Source organism: Anabrus simplex, chromosome 13 (assembly GCF_040414725.1).
Source record: "Anabrus simplex isolate iqAnaSimp1 chromosome 13, ASM4041472v1, whole genome shotgun sequence".
NCBI classification, from domain to species: domain Eukaryota; kingdom Metazoa; phylum Arthropoda; class Insecta; order Orthoptera; family Tettigoniidae; genus Anabrus; species Anabrus simplex.
Window position 1 is genome coordinate 100381078 of NC_090277.1, and position 20943 is coordinate 100402020.

At 37.2% G+C, this 20943-nt stretch overlaps 1 protein-coding gene across 1 annotated transcript in view; it reads right to left on the reverse strand.

Moving 5' to 3' along the window:
* mRpS9 (mitochondrial ribosomal protein S9) overlaps nucleotides 1-20943 on the reverse strand; it is a 207129-nt gene that overhangs the window by 166704 nt on the left and 19482 nt on the right. The window contains exons 5-8 of the mRNA XM_067157001.2: nucleotides 16523-16608; nucleotides 13766-13967; nucleotides 12360-12402; nucleotides 2806-2921 (exon numbers count right to left, since the gene is read on the reverse strand). Of these exons, the coding sequence (XP_067013102.2) occupies nucleotides 2806-2921; nucleotides 12360-12402; nucleotides 13766-13967; nucleotides 16523-16608 (447 nt within the window). The remainder of the gene's footprint in view (nucleotides 1-2805; nucleotides 2922-12359; nucleotides 12403-13765; nucleotides 13968-16522; nucleotides 16609-20943) is intronic.

Below are 20943 nucleotides of genomic sequence, written 5' to 3' on the forward strand. Positions count from 1 at the left end.
ATACTTCAATAATACTTGGAGATACAAATATAGACTTGCTTTCAACCTCCAGAAACAGAACTTTGTATGACAATTTAATACCAACTTACGGCTATATAACATGTAATAACAAATACCCAACTAGAGTAACGAAAACAACCTCCACTTTAATTGATCACATACTTGTCACAAATAGTAGTAAAAAATGTCATGTATTCAATAATAACAAATAACTTTAGTGATCACTACCTACTGGTAGTGAAATCTCTAGTAAAAAATCAGTTCCAGTAGTACCAATAATCAAAGATAGTGGTAAGCAATTTGTAAATTACAACAAATTAAATCAGTATATCCTACAAAATAAATTTAACTGTGAGGAAATGGATATAAACACTTACTATAATAAATTTATTGAGTATATTAGTACAGGAATTGAAACCAGCTCAATTTCAATAAAAAGAAAGAACCCCAAAGACATTCCCCTAAAACCTTGGGTTACCCAAGAATTACTAACACTAATTCACATCAAAGACTCACTGTTTTCGAAAACTAAAGTAAAAAACCCCTCTGCGGAAGTAATTGGAGAATACAAAAGAATCAGTAATAAAATAACCAAATTGAAGAGAGAGTTACAAAAAAGGTATTATGAACAAAGATTACAGAATTGCAAAAACCAAAAAGAAACGTGGTATGTAGTCAATGAAGTGTTAAATAGGAAGCCTGGACATAAACATGAAATCAGCCATCTGGTGGTAAATGATATGCAATATGACATATGCAATAATCTAAATGAACTATATGTTAACGTAGCTGAAAACATAAGAAAAGGTCTTCCTGAAGATGAGCAAGTTCATGGCAGCACAACAGCTGAAAGTCAAACTAATAGTTTTTTCATGTCTCCAACTGATGAATGTGAAGTGCTCAAAATTATCACTTCTCTAAAAAATAAAAATAATTTAACAAAAGATAAAATAACCAATCTCATGTTAAAAACCTGTGTTGAAAGTTTAGTGCCATATATTGTGGAAATTATTAACTGTTCAATTCTCAGTGGAGAAATACCCCAATTACTCAAATATGCCAGAATTGTACCTATCTTTAAATCAGGAGATAACACATATCCATCCAATTACAGGCCAATTAGTCTATTATCTGCAATTGGAAAACTCATAGAAATGGTAGTAAAAATTAGATTAGTAATTTTTCTGTGTAAAATTAATTACTTTTCCAATAATCAATATGGGTTTCTCCCTAATATAGGAACTGATAATGCTGTATTTGATACAGTAATAGATGTTCAGAAGACCTTAGATGAAAATAAATTAGCAGCAGGGCTACTCATAGATCTTAAAAAAGCATTTGACTTGGTTGACCATAAAATACTTCTGAACAAGTTAAAATTAGCAAGAAATAGGGATTTAGCACACAAATGGTTCCAAAATTATTTATCAAACCGAACACAATACGTGATGATTAACGATACTAAAAGTTCTAAGCAGAAAACAAAAACAGGAGTACCGCAGGGTTCAGTACTAGGTCCTATTCTATTTTTGATTTATATTAATGACATACAATCTTTAACACTAAAGGGAAAATGTAAAGTATTTGCCGATGACATCTTAATAACTTACAGAGGACTATGTGAAACCCAAATTATGGAAGATATAAATTGTGACTTGGACAAGTTATCGGACTGGGCTTTATCTCAAAAAATGATCATAAATGTGACTAAAACAAAATACATAATCTTTCATAAAACAGCCCATAAGATCACAGCGGCTAACACTGTTACCCTAAAGGATCAAGTAATAGAGCGAGTCAACTCAGCTAAGTATCTTGGTATAATATTAGACTCAACACTTTCCTGGAAAAGCCATATTGATTATGTAATCAGCAAAATTACCCCTTTGATAGGAATAATGCACAGATTAAGATACAGTAATTTTTCTCATCAGCAATTGAAGTGTATATATTATGCAATGATCCACCCACATCTAACATACACAAGCTTTATTTGGGGAAGATGTAGGAGAGGTTACATTAATAATTTGGAAATCCTACAAAAAAGAGCCATCAAAATCATGTATGGATTCCCCTTCCTCAAACCATCACATGACGTTTTTTCAGAGTCAAATATTCTGCCATTCCATAAACAAATTGCATTTTCATCAGCAGTCTTTATGTATAAGCTAGACAGGAAATTAACCCATTCTACTGTTAACTTCTCCCATTTTTGTGAAATACATGGATATGAAACTAGAGGATCATTAAGGATATATCCCTCTCACTCTAATTCAGTAAAGTATGGAGTGAAAGGTATAGAATCATCAATGTTTAGGGAATATAATGTGTTGCCTCCTGTTATAAAGAACTCTAAATTGGTTATATGTTTTAAGAAAAAACTGAAGGAATATTACTCTTTTACAGATATCTGAATATAATCTCTATATAACTTGCTTTAATTAATACAATAATATATATATTGTTCATATTTAATATATTACAACCATGCAACATCTGAATATACTTCTGAAAAACTATGATCCTAACATGTAAAAACAAAAAACAATGTCTTAGTTATCCAAAAATGTACTTGTCACTTTACAGAAAAAGCTATTGTATATGAAATGTAATTATTGAGTCGCCTTAAAAAAAGTATGTATTGTATTGTCCCTATCACGAGCCAGAGGCTCATGGGACCTTTTGTCATAAACAAACAAACAAACAAACAAACAAACAAACAAACAAACAAACAAACAAACAAACAAACAAACAAATAAATAAATAAAGACTGTGAATGTTTTTTGAGACAAAATATGTCCTTACCTGTTCTCTGGGCTGTACACCTTCAAAGTATTCTATGCCTTTACCGTTGATACTGATTTTTCCAGTACCAGGGGAGCGCACAGTAACTTCAGCACGGGCGGCCTTTCTTAGACAATCTGCAGATGAACATAGCCAATAAATACAATAAAATAAAATTTTACAATGTTTTTATATTATTAGCAATAAGTTCTCATTTCTAAGGTGAACTCTGGGAGAAAAAAAAAAAAACATTGCATAAACACACACTCCAGAAAGTTGATAAAATCTACACTATTAATAAAAATAAGATGGTAGTTCGTTTGTTTGTTTGTTCCAGATAGGCTTGAAAATTACTGGACCAAGTTGAAATTTGGTAAGAGTAAAGCTTGAAATCACAATACTAAAAAGAAAGTATAGAGGTTCCATCTTTTCAATACACTGTTATTTTAGTTGTACCAATATTAAGTTACAACATGTTAACTTTGGGACCGGTTTCAACACATTTAAAGTGTCATCATCAGCCGATTAAGAGAACAGGGCGAAAGGACTAAATTATAAACAATTATAAACAAACATAACAAATATAACTCGTTATTTACCAACAATTCAACGTCTTTTTACGTGATTACAGCACAGCAGGAATATACAAGACTGTCTGTCACGTTACAAATGAACTTCAACTGAATTTACTTCTGCATAAACAGTGTTGATATTTCTACATACACCCTTTTGACTGTGAATAATGTCGTATATTTGTTATGTGTGTTTATATTTGTTTATCACTTTAAATATGTCAAAACCGGTCCCAAAGTTAACATGTTGTAACTTAATATTGGTACAACTTAATAACAGTGTATTAAAAAGGTGGAACCTCTATACTTTCTTTTTAGTATTGTGATTCTCAGTTCAATACGGAACAATTATGAAGTTTTTAACTTTAAATTAAATATAGCTTGAAATCCTGAGTCACACAAGGGGTACTTGTGATTTTTATTTCTTTCTTTATTTTACAATTTGCCTTACGTAGCACCGACACAGACACAGACAGGTCATATGGCGACGATGGGATTCGAACCCACTATCTCCCGAGTTCAAGCTCACAGCTGCGCAACCCTAATCGCATAGCCATTTTCATCATCATCATTGTATTATATGTATATTCTGTGTTGATATTGTGTAGGTTTAGGATTCATATTTAGTGGGTTGATAATAACAATTGGGCCGATGACCTTCGATGTTAGGCCCCTTAAAACAACAAGCAAGCATTCGCAAGATAATAACAATTATTAACATTTAATTTTGTGCCATGAGCTTCAGTCACAACTACCTTCTCATGGCGTGCTCTTGAGTGTCGAGGGGGCATAGCCTATATATATGTATGTACCCAATGAGAAGGTCGTAAATAGTCTACAAGAGCGCATTGAAAGACACACACATACTTGCGGCCCATCTCAATTTAACAACTTTAATCCATGGGTACTTTTATATATAAATGATATGTGTAAAGAAGTGAAATCAGAGATAAGGCTTTCTGCAGATGATGTTATTCTGTATAGAGTAATAAATAAGTTACAAGTTTGCGGGCAACTGCAAAATGACCCCGATGTTGTCAGATGGACAGCAGGCAATGGTATGATGATGAATGGGGTTAAAAGTCAGATTGTGAGTTTCACAAATATGAAAAGTCCTGCCAGTTTTATTACTGCGTTGATGGGGTGAAAGTTCCTTATGGGGATTATTGTAAGTACCTAGATGTTAATAAAAGGAAAGACCTTCATTGGGGTAATCACATAAATGGGATTGTAAATAAAGGGTACAGATCTCTGCACATGGTTATGAGGGTGTTCTGAAGTTTGTAGTAAGGATGTAAAGGAGAGGGCTTACAAGTCTTTGGTAAGACTCCAACTAGAGTATGGTTCCAGCGAATGGGACCCTACCAGGATTACTTGATTCAAGAACGGGAAAAAATCCAAAGAAAAAGCAGCTCGATTTGTTCTGGGTGATTTCCAACAAAAGAGTAGCGTTACAAAAGTATGGCAAAGTTTGGGCTGGGAAGACTTGGAAGAAAGGAGATGAGCTGCTCGACTAAGTGGCATGCGATACAAAATTATTATAATTTTATTATAGACCACCTATTCAATACATAATAAGCTAATCCTTAAAATTGTTAACAGTACATGTTTTGTTCCTTTTAATTAGCATCTTCAGCCAATTAACATTTACTCAAGGTTTAATAAAATCATGAACATATATCTATTGAACTAAAATATGCTTTACAAGTATGAGTGACAAATCTTAAAATATTTTACTGATCATGTGATAATAAAAAGTTATGTTTTAACTATAAACACAATTGTCTAAAATCTTGGCATTAACACTGACTTTTAAAAACTTTTAGACGAAACTCATCTATTAACCATCTATTTAAAACCTTTGTATGAGATCTGGCTAATTGTATTGATTCAATATTCTTGAACTGTATAATTGACCTTCAATATTCACTGTATATTTAACGATTTTATGAAGCTAATAATAGCCTGTATTATAAACCATTGTCGTATTCCCAATATTACTGGAGTAATACTAGTACAATATGTATTGGCTAAAAATTCAAACTGTCATTACATCAGTCTTGTTATTCTTAAATGAACTTGTTTGTAAAATGAAAACATTCAATGTGAAGTAAAATTTGAATGAACATCGCAGATTTCAAATTGAGCTTACTGATATATCTGTAAATAAAAAAATATGTATAGGACTTCAACTATAAGTCTGTATAAACTTGATAGTGAGAGAATTATCACCTACTCTTCCTGCTGCTGCGTAATTGTCTAGTGTTACTCACAACTTCGTGATAACTGCTTGTTGCCCCGTTAGTGCTCCTTGTATTATACAAGTGAGTGTGAGTGAGCTTGTGTTTGAGCGGGGAGTGGGAAGGGGAAACGAAGGTAGGCAATGTATTGATAGCTAATGTAGATGGTGGAAGGGACTGCCTAGGGGTAGGATTTGAGTTTGCTTGTGTCAATGCGTCACTAACCTTTGTTGGATTACAATTATTATAGAATTTATTTATGTCAGACTTAAGCATTTGTATTATTTTTGGTAATTGTTCTAAGAAGGCTTTTTATTTCAATTTCATCATTTACGTTCTTTTTCTTATTGTATTGCTGATAAGTGAATGTATATATTTTCCAATTCCGTCATTATTCTTCCCTTTTCTAACCTTCTTAAAATTTCCAAATTCCTTTTCAATAGCTGTGAAACAGTGTTCAGTTCTTGCATGTGTGCACTCATTGCAGAATGTTTTTTGTGTTTCGTTGCATTGACATGTTCAAGATATCTTATAAGAAAGCTTCTGCCAGTTTGGCCAACATACGAATAATTGCACTGTGCACACGTAAGCCTATAGATTCCTGATCCTTGATATTGATTGCTATTTATATTACTATGATTGAAAAAAATATTTCGATTCGTGTTTTGGGTTTTGAAGGCGATATTAACATCTCGTTTTCTGATGGTATTCGTAACCTGGTATATGGCTGGGTTAGTGAATGTAAAAGTTGCAAATTTGGATTCCTTTATTTTTATCTGGTCTGAGGTTTGTGGCCAGGTTTATTTTCACTTTGTTAATGATCTTGTTAACCATTTCTATTTTATAAGCATTACTGAGTGCTAGGTCCTTTATAAAATTAAGTTCTTTCTTTAAAATATTGTTTGCAAGTGGAATTTTTAGGACTCTCTAAACCAAATTTTAAAAAGCTGCTTGTTTGTGAGAATTGGGGTGGAGTGATTCATTCTTAATCGTTATTGGGGCAAATGTTGGTTTTCTATAAATTTGAAAGTCAAATTTGTTTCCTACTCTCTTTACAATGATATCTAGAAAACTTAACGAGCTGTTGCTTTCTTCCTCTTTAGTGAATTTTATGTTACTGTCAAAGCTATTAAAAAAATTCAAAATATTATCGCTCTTACTGAGTTTACTATCTATTATGACAAACGTATCGTCCACATATCTCAACCAAAGGCGTAGTCCTTCTATGTTATGCAAAATTTTTAACATATTCCAAATGATCTATATGTATGTTAGCCAGTATACCTGATGCGGGGTCTCCCATTCCTAAATACATTTGATGATATATTTTTTGATTAAATGTAAAATAATTATTACTTAAAATGAATCTTAACCCTTAGCACTCATGCGGCGGACCATGCCCGACAATGAGAATATCCCGCATAGATCCTATATCGGGCAATACCCGACATGGTTTTCTTCCCTATATAATTCCTCTGTCGGGTTACGCGTGTATGAATTACAGGTACAGTAATAATTTTGTATGGCTATTTCTAGCCGGGTGCAGCCCTTGTAAGGCAGACCCTCCAATGAGGGTGGGCGGCATCTGCCATGTGTAGGTAACTGCGTGTTATTGTGGTGGAGGATAGTGTTGTGTGTGGTGTGTGAGTTGCAGGGATGTTGCGGACAGCACAAACACCCAGCCCCCGAGCCAATGGAATTAACCAATTAAGGTTAAAATCCCCGACCCGGCCGGGAATCGAACCCGGGACCCTCTGAACCGAAGGCCAGTACGCTGACTGTTCAGCCAACGAGTCGGACACAGGTACAGTAAGCTACTGCCATCCTTCAACGACATTTTGAAGCCATGTATAGCTATAATCTCTTTGAAATCAGGCTTTGTGTGCATTCTTTGAAGACCATATGAGTTTGTAAACAGACGTTGCTTAGCAACATGGCGTCGTTCGAGCAGCATGAGAAAGAAATAGCCAGACTTTTAGGTGAAAGTGATGTTGATTTCAGCGATAGTGAGAGTAATTTTCAAATAAGTGGTGAGGAAGATATTGCAGAACAAGTTTGAGTTGGTGAGTTGAGTGATGAATATACCGATAATGAGAAAATTAAGCTAAATGGTACCTCTACTGATGGTTGGAGGAAATACCATGACACTGACTTGGACTTAAAGATAAAAATTTCATTGTTCCGTATTGAAAGTATTAACGTTAAAAATTAAATAATTGAAAAAGAGGTTCAACCTATTCAATACATTTTAACTGACTTGGACTTCAAAAGCCCATTCACAGGTACGTCAGGTTATAAACGACCGCAAGATTGAGTGAACTTGACATTTTCCAATTATTCATGACTGACGAGTTATTGTCGGAAATTCTGCGCGAGACTAATCGGTATGCTAGTGTAAACATTCGAAAGGTTAATCCCTTCACATGTGAGTCTATTAAGAGGTTGTGGATAGATGTTAATTTTCCTGAATTCAAAGAATTTTTAGGCGTAATCCTAAATATGGCAATGAACAGTAAGCCTGAATTACAACATCAGACTGTGTTTTTCATCAATACTTTTAGAAAAAAGCCTGTTTTACATCCCAGCGTGTGTTTTGGGAAGTTCCACACAATGCACTATTACACACAAAAAGTTACTGTCTGAGATAATTTCAGGTTTGAAAATGCTGAACATTGCACCTGAATACTGTATTGTACTTGTATTATATTTATTTTGTGTTTGCTTTAGTTGATTTTTATAAATATGCTATCAATATGTTTGTGCTGTCTGTTATCCCTCTGCAAGCAGATTCTTAAATGGAGCTGGAGAGGCAGGAGTGTTCCGAAGAAAAGGAGGGCTAAGGGTTAATACATTAATGAATTCTTCTATTTCACACCTACTTAATTTGCTGGCACTGAATAAATTAAGTTTGATTATATTAATGGTTTCATAAATCGGTATGCATGGGTACATGTTGGTTATATCATATGGACACATTTTATAATATGGTGGTTGTTGTTATTATTAATTATTTATTATTATTAACAACTTGGTTATATCATATGAACACATTTTATAATACGGTTATTATTATTATCAACAACAACAACAACAATAATAGCAAAGTCATCTCCATACAGGTCATGAGGCCCTTGGAGGGGTGGAAGGTAAAGGCTTCCACTATCCGTAATCTCGGCACTTTATGGGGCAGAGTGCTTAGCTCTACGCCCGGCCGCCTTTGCCCCCAGGAATTAACCTGGTACTCATTTTTGGTGTAGGCTGAGTGAACCTCAGGACCATATGCACCTCCGGGAGTGGAAATCTCATTCCTTAAATTTTACGACTTGCTGACGGGGATTCGAACCCACGTCCTTCTGGGTGAACCGATTGCGTGATCCTTAGTGGTCCATTCGCTTGTAAAAAAAATAATTGTATGGGCTTTGCTACCATGTGCAGACATTTCAATTCAACGCCATCCAGCTGTTAGCTCATCAATTTCAACATTCTGTTTTACTCTAGGCCCACTAGGTGGCAGACCGAGTAAACCGAATCTCTCTTGGGCGTCTATGGCTGAGATTTAATGAATTTTGTTGGGTAAACACCAAATGTGTCACCAGAGAACTTTTACATGCTGACATCGTACGACTTGGAGTGTCGAATGGATTTTTTTCCGCCCTTCAAAAATCCGACTTCATCTGCAGGGTTTGAACCCGCTATCTTGGGATCCGGAGGCCGACACTACCACTGATCCACAGAGGCAGCTAGCCATAAGATACAAGAACAACACATTTGCAAGATATGCATTAGGAGAAAAATCCTGCTGCCTTCGCTGATGTTACGGTGTGTAAGGGGCTTTGCTGTGACCTATACAAAACGCCAGTTTAAGGTAGTGGAAAGTTGTTTAAAACATGGCGCCATATGCACCTACAGTACAGTATACAGAAGGCAGTGTTCTGGCACACAATAATAACGTGAGGAAGAAGATGACGTACACTGGTTCCCATGGTGTTGGTCCACGCAAAGTTGTCTACACTAAATTGAAGCCATTAATTCCAGATAGATTAAGGCCACGGCCACTTCCTTCCCAGTCCTAGCCCTTTCCTGTCCCATCATCGCCATAAGACCTATCTGTGTCGGTGCAACGTAAAGCCAATAGCGAAAAAAAATTCCAGATAGATCCCCAGCCCGAAATCATATCCATGTTAATTCATAGCCTAGTTTGTAGTGCCGTATTTCCTAACCTTAAAATACCAATTTTTCATTAAATTCTGTTTAGCTGTTTTCTTGTGGTATACAAACATACATGCATACATACATATTATCCGTGAAACTTTCAGTGATACTTCGTTTTAGGGGAGTGAGGAGCAAGGAGGGAGCTACCCCGGTTCCGGTAATACTGCCAACTGAATGGAGATGAAATCTGAATTGAATCGATAGTGTGATCGATCACGACACGGCCGTGGCTCCAGTATTCCTCTTCCAGTTCTTTCACCTTTCTGCAATAACCCTCCCAATCTGCGGCAGATACGGAATGGAATGCCTCGATGGTCACTCGTCGTAAGTTAGCTGCTGACATATTTCCTGTAATATTTTCCTCACTCATGTTCAATCCTAACCTATATTTTGGCTTTGCTGTGTTAACAAAAACAGTACGTAAAGTGTTGCAATTATACCACCAGATGTCTCACGGCGATGCATAATCGATTCATAGTTCTTGTGTCAAAGGTTGCCAACATGAATCTCGAAGATAACCGAGGTCTAACGATTCAGCAGTAGGGAGCCGAAGTATCACTAAACGTTTTGCGGATAATACTACAGTAACAAACTCGCTGATCATCAGGCCAAGGAAGCAGCACACGGCAGTGAAATGTGTGAGTATTACAGCAATATTCCTAAAAGTGTTTTGATTAACTCATTGGATCCGAGCCACGGAACCGTTCCGTGCTTCGTCTCGGTGTACCAAACGCCGGACCACGGAACTGTTGCGTTATCTCATTTTACTAAGTAATTCAACTTTTCCTCGAGAGATGGCACAGTGAGTTGCATTTGTGATTTGTGTAGGGACTCTTTCTTTGCAATGTTATATGCTCTTTGCTAATATATATCGATAGTGTGCTTGGTAATATTAGTTTGAAGTGGGCTATCTCTAGCTTTGAAATTCGCTTGTAAACAAGATGGCTGCCAGTATAGAACTGATATTTACCGATATATAACCCCTTTTAGGACGTAATGATGATTAGGAATGTAATTTTTTCAGTGTAATTAGTAGTAATATTAGTACTAGTGCGAGCAACGCTCCTGAAGAACAAATAGATGCGGAAATTGAAGAGGAAGTGCAAAGAGAAGACTGTGTTACAGCTCGGCAGGTGGACTGAGTACAGTCCTGTGATGCTAATAAAATAAAATGTTTTACAGTATTCCTTTTTCTGCAGTTTGTGGTATGAAAGCCTTTTGTTTTCATGTATATTTAAACCTTTAATGGTCTTGTAAGTAAGAAATTTCTCATGATATGAAGCAACACTATATTTCCTCCAAAATAATCCCAGCGCCAATGCAGTTTCAATCCAACAAATATGCAGGGCTCAATGGGTTAAGGAGTCGAGAGTTGAGAGCTTAAGAAAATGGCAGAGTGAATGGGATCAAATGACGAAGTGTTCAGTAATAAAATCATTTTATCCCAGTGTAACAGACAGACTTTCCGAACATATTTATTTAATGCCAAATTTCACCGCAACGGCAATGGGTCATGGAAAACATAAGAGTTTACTTCCATTGGTTTAAAATTTTAGATAGTCCCATATGTCCTTGTAATGCCAGGGACAAGGACCGAGACTCAGAGCGGCTTTGCTTTGTTAGCAACTGGAAAGGTTATAGCTGAGGCCACTGTATGCTGGAGTGCATTGTTCCCACTGTAGAATTTGGTGGACGAGACATGGTGTTGGGCTTGATCCTCTCTGGTTTTAGTTTTGTGTTCTTTTTCGCCCTATTCTTGTGTAGGTCGTTCTTAAGTTATGGAGGAGCATGAGAGTTATACGGCTGGTTTTAAACTGATGACTAAAGCCCGGATTTTTATGCAGTAACAGGTTGAATTGCAAACTACAGTAATTTGGTTAGTAGGAAGTGTCGGCTACCCGCTCTTTCATAATGCAGTAAGAGTAACACAAATTATAGGGGTTCTGATGGGCCGTACCCCTAATGTTTACGCAAACCCCATAGCACAATCGTTGTGAAGGTAGACTATGCATGCTACTCACTTCAGTAAGTTTGCATTCTAACCTATTAATGCATTAAAATCCAGTCTCTACTGATGACCATTTATTATTTCATTATGAATTACTTGAGAGAGAAAGAAGCATTTTAATTAAAGATATTTCAGGTACAGAGTGATGGCTACTGGGCAAAAGTAGGTTAGTTAAAAAAATATTTAAACAGTTCTTTCGTATCACAAACTCAATTGTATTTGAACAACTGTGAAAGAAAGGATATAGTTTTGTTCACCTTATTTTGTTTCACTTGTGTACATCATAACAGCCACCGAATTAAGAATCTATGTCACATGTAAGTAGAAAATTCAGTTACATTTGTAATATGATTACTCAATGCATGGATACTGTCATGTAATGGGGCATGCTGTGAATCAACAGTATTAAAACAGTATTAAAAAAACCCATAAAGACACAGAAATTTTAAAACTGCATTTTCTCCTTATTTTGAAGTCAATCAACTCAAAAATACTATTATTTTATTTATACAAATAACATATTTAATAAAATAATAAACTTACTTTTGATGGTGACAAAGGCTCTGCCTTGTGCATCATACTCTGGCTGAAACAAGAAAGAAACAACATGAGTTAGTCTTCGTCTTAACTGCAAAATTTAATGCTACAAATCAAATAATAAGAGCAGCTATTATTGTTGATAGTAGGAATTGCAACACTACTTCATACTTTAATTGCCGAGTGCACCAATCTTGATGAGAAAGAACGATGGCCGAGGATCCCAGGAATAGGGCAAAAGGAATTAAGGAACTAAAATCAGAGGACCAAGATCAAACCATAAAATCAAGCCCACACCATAATCCCTCCTCCACCAAGTTTTACAGTAGGTACAGTACTCCAATGGCCTCAGCCACAACATTTCCAGCTGCTGACAAAGCGAAGCCGCTCTGAGTCTCGGTATATTGTTAACCCTTAGAACTCACAAGGCATGCAATGCCCAACACGATTTTCTAACAATTGTTCACCTACTCTTTTCTTAAATGTTTCAAAGAACTAGGAAATTTCACTGTATTTACAGTTTTCTGATTTAATATCTTTTTAGTTAAATTATTGTATCAGTCGGGTTATTTTTATTTACCGTCCACATACACTGGTGATCTCTGTCCCTGTCTATCATACACCCCCCCTGCCACCCCCCCTCCTTTCCTGAAGTACAGTGGTGGGCAGCAGCTTGCGCTAGTCACTGCAAATATGGCGGGTTTGTCAATCTGAAGCATGTGCCTGGATATAACAAAATAATCTAGTTTTCTAATAAAGAAAACTTTTCACCGGCAATCCGATTAAGCCATCATTCCTTATATAACACAAAGAACATCCCTGACTTTTTTTTTTTTTTTTTTGTCAGTATGCACCCTGTATTTTGTTCCTATCTCACAAAGCTGGCAGAAAAGGTCTAATTATGAAATTTACATCCTCTCCTAACAACACACAATAATGGGTGTGATAGAATCCAACAGACTGCGCTGGGCTGGACATGTACTGAGGATGCAGGATAACAGAGCACCTGCAGATCTAGGTATACAAGGGATCTCTTAATGGGAAAAGACCTTCAAGAAGCCCCCAAAGCAACTGGAAGAAAGACATCAACAAGGTATGCCGGACCCTCCAAATTGATAACTGGGAAGACCGGGCTCAAGATCGAAAAGGATGGAAGAGGATTGTGAGATCGGCACGGGAACTTCAAGTCCCTCAGAAGCCTACGGAGTGAATCAGTCAGTATACATCCTGTATACGCATGCCCATAATGTAGTCCTCGTACAAAGGCTGAATATAAGTGACACAGTTAAGCTGAAGAAAAAAAAGGAAGGAAAGAGCAACCTACGCAGACATCAATTATGCTGAGAGTACTTTGCTGCCTAGCTTTCATCACTCATTTTTCCTTTAAACGCTTTAGCTTGATAATAACGTACCTTTGGAATATCCTGGATTGCTGTCTGAGCTATCAAATGTTTTCTGTAGGCCAAAATAAAATCCTTGGCACGATGCGCATATGGATGACTTGCTAATCTGTCCATGACACTGAGAAAATTCTTGTAGTCAGCATCATGTAATCTCTCCACAATTTTTACCTCAAGATCTTCCTTTGGAGTCCATTCTGATCCAGATAAATCTCTGTAAGACAAAGAGAATGCAATTTCATAAGAAGTATTAAAGCAAACATAACTGCTTAGTATATATGCATTCATACCTAGAAAGATGACGATGATGATGCTTGTTGTTTAAAGGGGCCTAACATCGAGGTCATCGGCCCCTAATGGTACGAAATGAAATAACAAAAAATACAAATACATTCACTGACCAAAATAAAATAAAAAATGTCATGAAGAATGAATGAATGGACATTAACCCCCCTCCCAAAAAAACAGTGGATGAGACTCAAAAAAAAAAAAAAAAAAAAAAAAAAAAAAAAAAAAAAAAAAAAAAAGATCGTAAATAATAGTATTATTGACCAAGGAACCACTTATAAAGCACAATGATGCTTGATGTCTAAAGGGGTGCAAAATCCATGTCTAAGGCCCCACAGAATGGTACATGTCGTGAGTAAAGTAGAACCATGGTATTTGTCATGTTGGGGTACTAATCAAAAGTAGCGAAGACCCACGGTGTTCCACACAAGATGGTACTACTCACAAGTACTGAACTTCATACAGGGAACGCAGACCTATGCTGTTTCTCACACAATGGCGCCACTCACAGCCAACGAAAACTGATGAGGCTCCTCACCTAGGTGTACTAATCACGGGCGCCGGTATGCCCGTGGTGTTCCTCACAAAGTGGGCACCAATCACAGGCAACCGACGGTGTCGCTCATATAGCGGTACAACACACAGGCTATGCCCAGACCCGCGGTGTTGCTCACATGGGTACGATGCACAGATACTGGAAACCCCCAGGCCAGCCTCTTTACTGATACGAATCATAAACCTATTTCGTACCTAATTTAGTGGTACTACTCACAAGTACAGGCAACCCATGGTGTTCCCCACATGATGGTACAAATCAAAAGTAGTTTCATGGTTCTAATTCAATCATCCCTTGGTTGCCCCTTTTAGTCGCCTCCTACGACAGGTAGGGCATCAGCTGCTGAAAATTGATGCCTGCCTGGCCATCAGATGATACAGATGTTGATTCCCATAGGAAACCTGAAATATTTGTTCCGAATGAGTAAATTTATAATACCAATATAGTTGGTCCGTTGGTTGGTTGCCAACGTTTACTCATTCGGAACAAATATTTCAGGTTCCCTATGGGAATCAACATCTTTATCATACATGTATCTTATGATTTAATTATGATTTCAGAGAAGTTGCTTGAAGAAAAACTCTGCAGCACTCTCTTGCAGAAGGCATCATGGGTGACTCACCATCACCATATCTAATTCACGCTTTCGGTTTATATTTTAAAGTTCGTAATGAATCACGTTTTAAAGTACATAGGTCAAGTCATTTTTTTTTTTTTTTTTGCTAGGGGCTTTACTTAATTGTGAACAGATAGGTCTTATGGCGACGATGGGATAGGAAAGGCCTAGGAGTTGGAAGGAAGCGGCCGTGGCCTTAATTAAAGTACAGCCCCAGCATTTGCCTGGTGTGAAAATGGGAAACCACAGAAAACCATCTTCAGGGCTGCCGATAGTGGGACTCGAACCTACTATCTCCCGGATGCAAGCTCACAGCCGCGCGCCTCTACGCGCACGGCCAACTCGATAGGTCAAGTCATAAGTCATGGCAACTATGTTTTTCTCGCGAACAGGAGACAACACAGAAACTCTAAGATATGCATTTGGAAACGTACGGTATGTACTTGCGTATGATGCCACTAGATGGTGTATGTAAACAAAAGTGTCGGTCTAAGCATGCCCACAAGTTCAGTGTGTGAGTGAGAGCGTCACAAAATGGAAGTCAACAAGCAGGAGCAACGATCGTCGTCCAGTGCACGAGGGGCACACTGTCAATGCAGTTTATTACAATTCCTTTTTGTTGTACCAATTGCGCCTTGCAGTGTGAACCAAACGTCCAGATCTTTTGGACAACGCCATAACCCTACACGATAACGCGACAGCTCACATAGCAGCCATCGTTCAGCATCACATACAACGTTGGGGATGGGAGATTCTTCCCCACCCGCCTTATTCGCCTTATCTGAGCCCATGTGACTATGATCTATTCCCCAAAGTCAAGAAGCCATTACGTGGACAACGGTTTGCTAACAAAGAGGACATCGTAACAGCATTTCAGAGAGAAGTGTCACACGTTAGCGGTACACATGCAGCGAATGGTATTCAGCGCCTGCCCCACCGCTGGCAACGCACAGTGGAAACCTTGGGTGATTATTTTGAAGGTTTGTAACCAGTGGAGACCTGTCCTTTGTACAGGGTCTTGTGTATTTCCTGTATATACCAGAATAAAACAATGTTTACCAATGGCTTGTGTTCTGTCACTTACCTACGAGAATCTCCTGAAGTCAGAATTTATCTTCAGGCACTATGCATAAATACATGCCCGATATTTCCAAATGCATATCTTAGATTTTCGATGTTGTCTCCTGTTCTCGAGAAAAAAAATAGTTGCCATGACTTATGACTCGACCCTCGTATAGAGATATTCAATAGTCGTGATAACTTTGTGTGTAAATATTTTGGTAAAGGAATAAAAATTCACAATACTTACAAAGCCTGAGACGGATCTGGCTTGATATGCTTCCGGATCATCTTATCTTCAAAATCATTCAGAGCATTCATATGAGAGACCGCATCCTTAAATGCAACAAACAAAAGAACCCACTTAATTCACACTCGTTCATTTTCTCTGCTACATGGAAAAACATACAATCATGGATATGATTTTGGGCTTACAAGACGAGAGAGCAGGTACTGATTCTTTATTACAAGTAATAAATTTCATCTTCAGCCACAAAACTATCCTAAAATAAAGGGATCTTAATTTTTTTTAAACTCTAGGACAGTTTTTAAGTGGCTTTTCATGAACACATCTTTTACATAAAGCGGTGCCAAACAGTGACAATGAAGAGAAAACTATTGACTCTTTAGACATTTAAACCGTTTACTTAGTCAAGGACAAGTTGTTTTTAATATCGTGTTTTACCTATGTTACTTGTATTTTTGTGTATATTTTAACCATCATTCAATATCATGACTGAAGATGTTTTCCATGGAAAACAAAACATGTAACAACAACAACAACAAAAATTAAAGTTATTGTAATCTAAGAAATAAAAATTATCAAGTAAACAGAGTCTGGAGACTAGCTTCCAATGAAACAGTTTATAAAGAAATAGAACCTGCGACTAGCACAATGAAAAAGAAATGAATATCATTCTTGGGGCAGGACACAGAAAACATCAATCTTCTAAAGTCAAGTCAGGCATCTTCTCTGGTACTGCAAAATACTACAAAAGGCAAAAACAATCATGAACCACAGTTACTTTGTTACAATCCTCACGTACAGTTTAGAAACTTGTAGCATACCCTATTAAACAAAGACTTCAGTAGAATCCAAGCAACTGAAATGAGATTCATTAGAACCATGAACCAAACTACCAGAAAGGACAAGATCAGAAATGAAGTGAATAGGAAAGTAACTGGTATCGAGGTTCCTATTATTAGTGTCATAAAGGAAAAACAGACTTCAGTGGTATGGGCACCTGCGAGAAAATATTTAGACCTTAATCTCATAGGAAGAAAACAGGGAAGGCCAAGAAAATGCTGGAATGAGACTGTAAGATACATCCTAATTGAATAATGTAAAAATCCTGCATTATCCGTTCCCTGAAGAAATGATTTCCTGGATCAACTGTCCAGAAATTTCGGTCCCATATACATTAAATCCTCGATCAAGTGTTTTTCAAGAAAAAATATCTCACGAAAAGGGCAGCTACACCATAGCTATGGATTTTGACGTTAACGCCCCATCATTGCAATAATTATAGAAAGTACAGTTCTGGGAAAGTGATCGGCGGTGAACTTGCTTAAGGGACCGTCTTAGCATCACATTCAGCTGGTATTATTTAGGGAATCCTCGGAAATCGTAAAGCAGCGTGGCCACAACAATTGGAAGGACAGCTCTACATGAAGACAGAACGAGTTTCGTCCAATGTTCGTACTTATAAAACACCAGCGTTATGTCCATATCCGGGAAATAATATTTTTGAGGAATGGATAATGCAGGATTTTACAACATTATTTAATTAGGATGTTTATTTTTGACTTTTTTCTATCGTATTGCCGAACAGGTTTTCGGCACTTCCCACAGGGCACTATAGTCACTGGGCTTTCAGACAGCAATCAAAATTGCTCCTTCCTAAGACGAATCTAGTATTTTAATACATCGGATACAATATATTAAAATATGATATGATTGCATTCTCGAGACCAGAAGAAATGTTGAACTTAACATACATAAAGCCATTATTATTTTGGCCCTAATATAAGAGAGATTCTTTTTACATTTACGTTTTTATGTTAAAATGTCCTTTTAAAAACAGCATCTGTTTGGTGTTTGGTGTGCTGTTAGTGCAAGACGAATAACTGGGCCCATTTTCATTTCATTTTCAGTAAATGCAGAGAAGTGCCAAGATGACATTTGCATTTTGACGCCATTCTTCCACCAGTTAACGGTAGAAAAAAAAATAGCGTGGGTGGTTTCAACAGGGTTCATCCCCTGCTCATACAGCAGAAGATTCCCTTCTTACAATCTCGGAAGCGTTTGCAGACAGAGTGATCAGTGCTGGTCTATTTCCCCCTCGTTCTCCAGATCTAACAGTGTGTGATTTTTACTTGTGGGGTAAACTGAAAAGAAAAAAAAAAGTGTATTGAACAAATCCTCATACATTGGAGGAACTGAAAGAAGACATTACGAATGAAATCAAAAACATTACAGTGGCAGAACTCACTCGCGTCAGCCAGAATGTGGTTAGCAGGTACATTGCCTGTCTAACCCAGGAAGGACGACACTTCCAGCATCTTTTATAAGGTAAGATTTCGTATAAGACTGTATACATGCTTAACCTTTTAAGTGCTGAGTTACCAGTTGACTGTTTGGTACCGCAGTGCTGAATTTTTTCATTCGTATGTAAAAAAAATTCGTAGAAGCCTCAATTTTTAACTTATCAGTGGGGTGATTAGCTTAAAATGTTTATAAATGTTGGTTATTTATAAATCTAAATGCAAATGGGAAATCCTACACTTATGTTCAATATTATTTTGAGAGAAAACAAAATTACACTTATGTGCCCATGCGTGCATTATCTTTATACAAAGTAAAGAGCCCAAAATAATATTATTTCCTAAAATCTGTAGGCAACTAATACATGTAACACCTTAGAAGTATATAAGTTGATATTTTAAAATACTTCCAAACCTGGAATGTGGTGATAGTAAAATATTTTCTACTGGTTGTTTGTGATGCCGATTTGTTCAACTATCTCCACCAATTTCACTGGCACAAAAGTTTCTAAAAAATCAATGATTTTCGGGTTTTCATCAAACACTACTTGGCCTGCAGAGCCTGTCACAGTTACCTGAAACTCTGGTGAAGGAAAGTAATCCATCCGCCACAAAATTAGCGATAAAATAGTTTTTGTACTTATTGTGTTTTTCTTCTTTAGTTTAGAGGCTCTATTTCTCTCTCACATACAATATTTTTGGCACTCTCTCTATCACTCTCACTTTCAAAATTGCGTAACAATTCCTTAAAATGATTATCTCCATCATCACTTTCCGCTGTGGTTAATAACTGAAAGATTCTGTGATCCGAAATAACATCGCTGCAAGAGCAAAATGAATTGTTGTTCCGCCATGTTTGTTTACATCACAGATGAACTGCACAGATGTCTACAAAAAGCTCTGTAAGTTACTTCCCGAAGCTATAATCTCTGATTAGTTAGTTCTATATAATGCCCAACAGATGGTAGAACACGTCAAAGATCAAATTCGCACTCGAAAGTGAACCGGGAAACTCAAAAAAATTAAAATTCTTGCACACCGTCTATAGACGGGCATAGCACTGGTGGACCGGCCGCGTCAGCCCGTCTATAGGCGGGCGTAGCACTCATCGGGTTAAAACAGGGCCGCTGCGCGCGACATAAGCTTTGCTAAGGCAGCTACTGTAGCAATGAATACAAACACGGTGCGTCCGGTCTGGGTTTATAAGAGAGAATCTGTATTTCTTTCAAAATCTGGCATCAAAACGTTGGGGTGCAGGCAATATTTGAGTCAAGGTTGGTACACTGTTTCTAAAGTACAGAAATCTGGACGTTGGTATTTCTCCACTGACTCTATTCCTGCCACAAGCGTGAAATAATCTGAGTATATATCGCATCACTTGCGAGGCATTAGTTTAAGTGTGTTCAAGAAGGATGGCATGAGTTCTCGTGAGGAAGAGCTCCACATTATTGAAGAGGCAGAGTAGATTGGTAATCGCACTGCAGGAAGAAAATATGATGTGGATAAAAGTTATGCTACACAACTGGAGGGAAAATAAAGTACGTCTTGAGCATAAAAATGGTAACCGCCATGCAATTCACAGACAAGAAGCAAAAATCAAAAACAGGATAAGCGAATATGTGACCGAAAAGACAAGTCTGGATGTACAAACATAAGTAAAATGTGTCAGCTGAAAGCTACAGTAATAATAAGAGAATCAGACTGAGTAGCTAGGGCGGTCGAGGCGCTGGCCTTCTGAGCGGAACTTGGCAAGTTTGATCCTGGCTCAGTCCTGTGGTATCTAACAGTGCACAAATACATCAGCCTCGCATCAGTAGATTTACTGGCATGTAAAAGGACACCTGCGGGACAAAATTCAGGCACCTTGGCACCTCTGAAAACCGTAAAGGTAGTCAGTGCGACATGAAAGCAGTAACATTATTAATAATAATAAGTTTAAAATAATGGGTTTTCAGAGTAGCTGAATGCATGTTTTTGAACAAAAGAACTTCAGTTTTCATAGGAAAATTAGTATTGCACAATGTCTGCCAGCCAATAATTACAAAGAAAAGATTGTGAATTTCCACAGATTTCCTATCAGTTTTTGCCACAAAAATTTGTACTTACTCCTGCAAAACTGGCAATGAA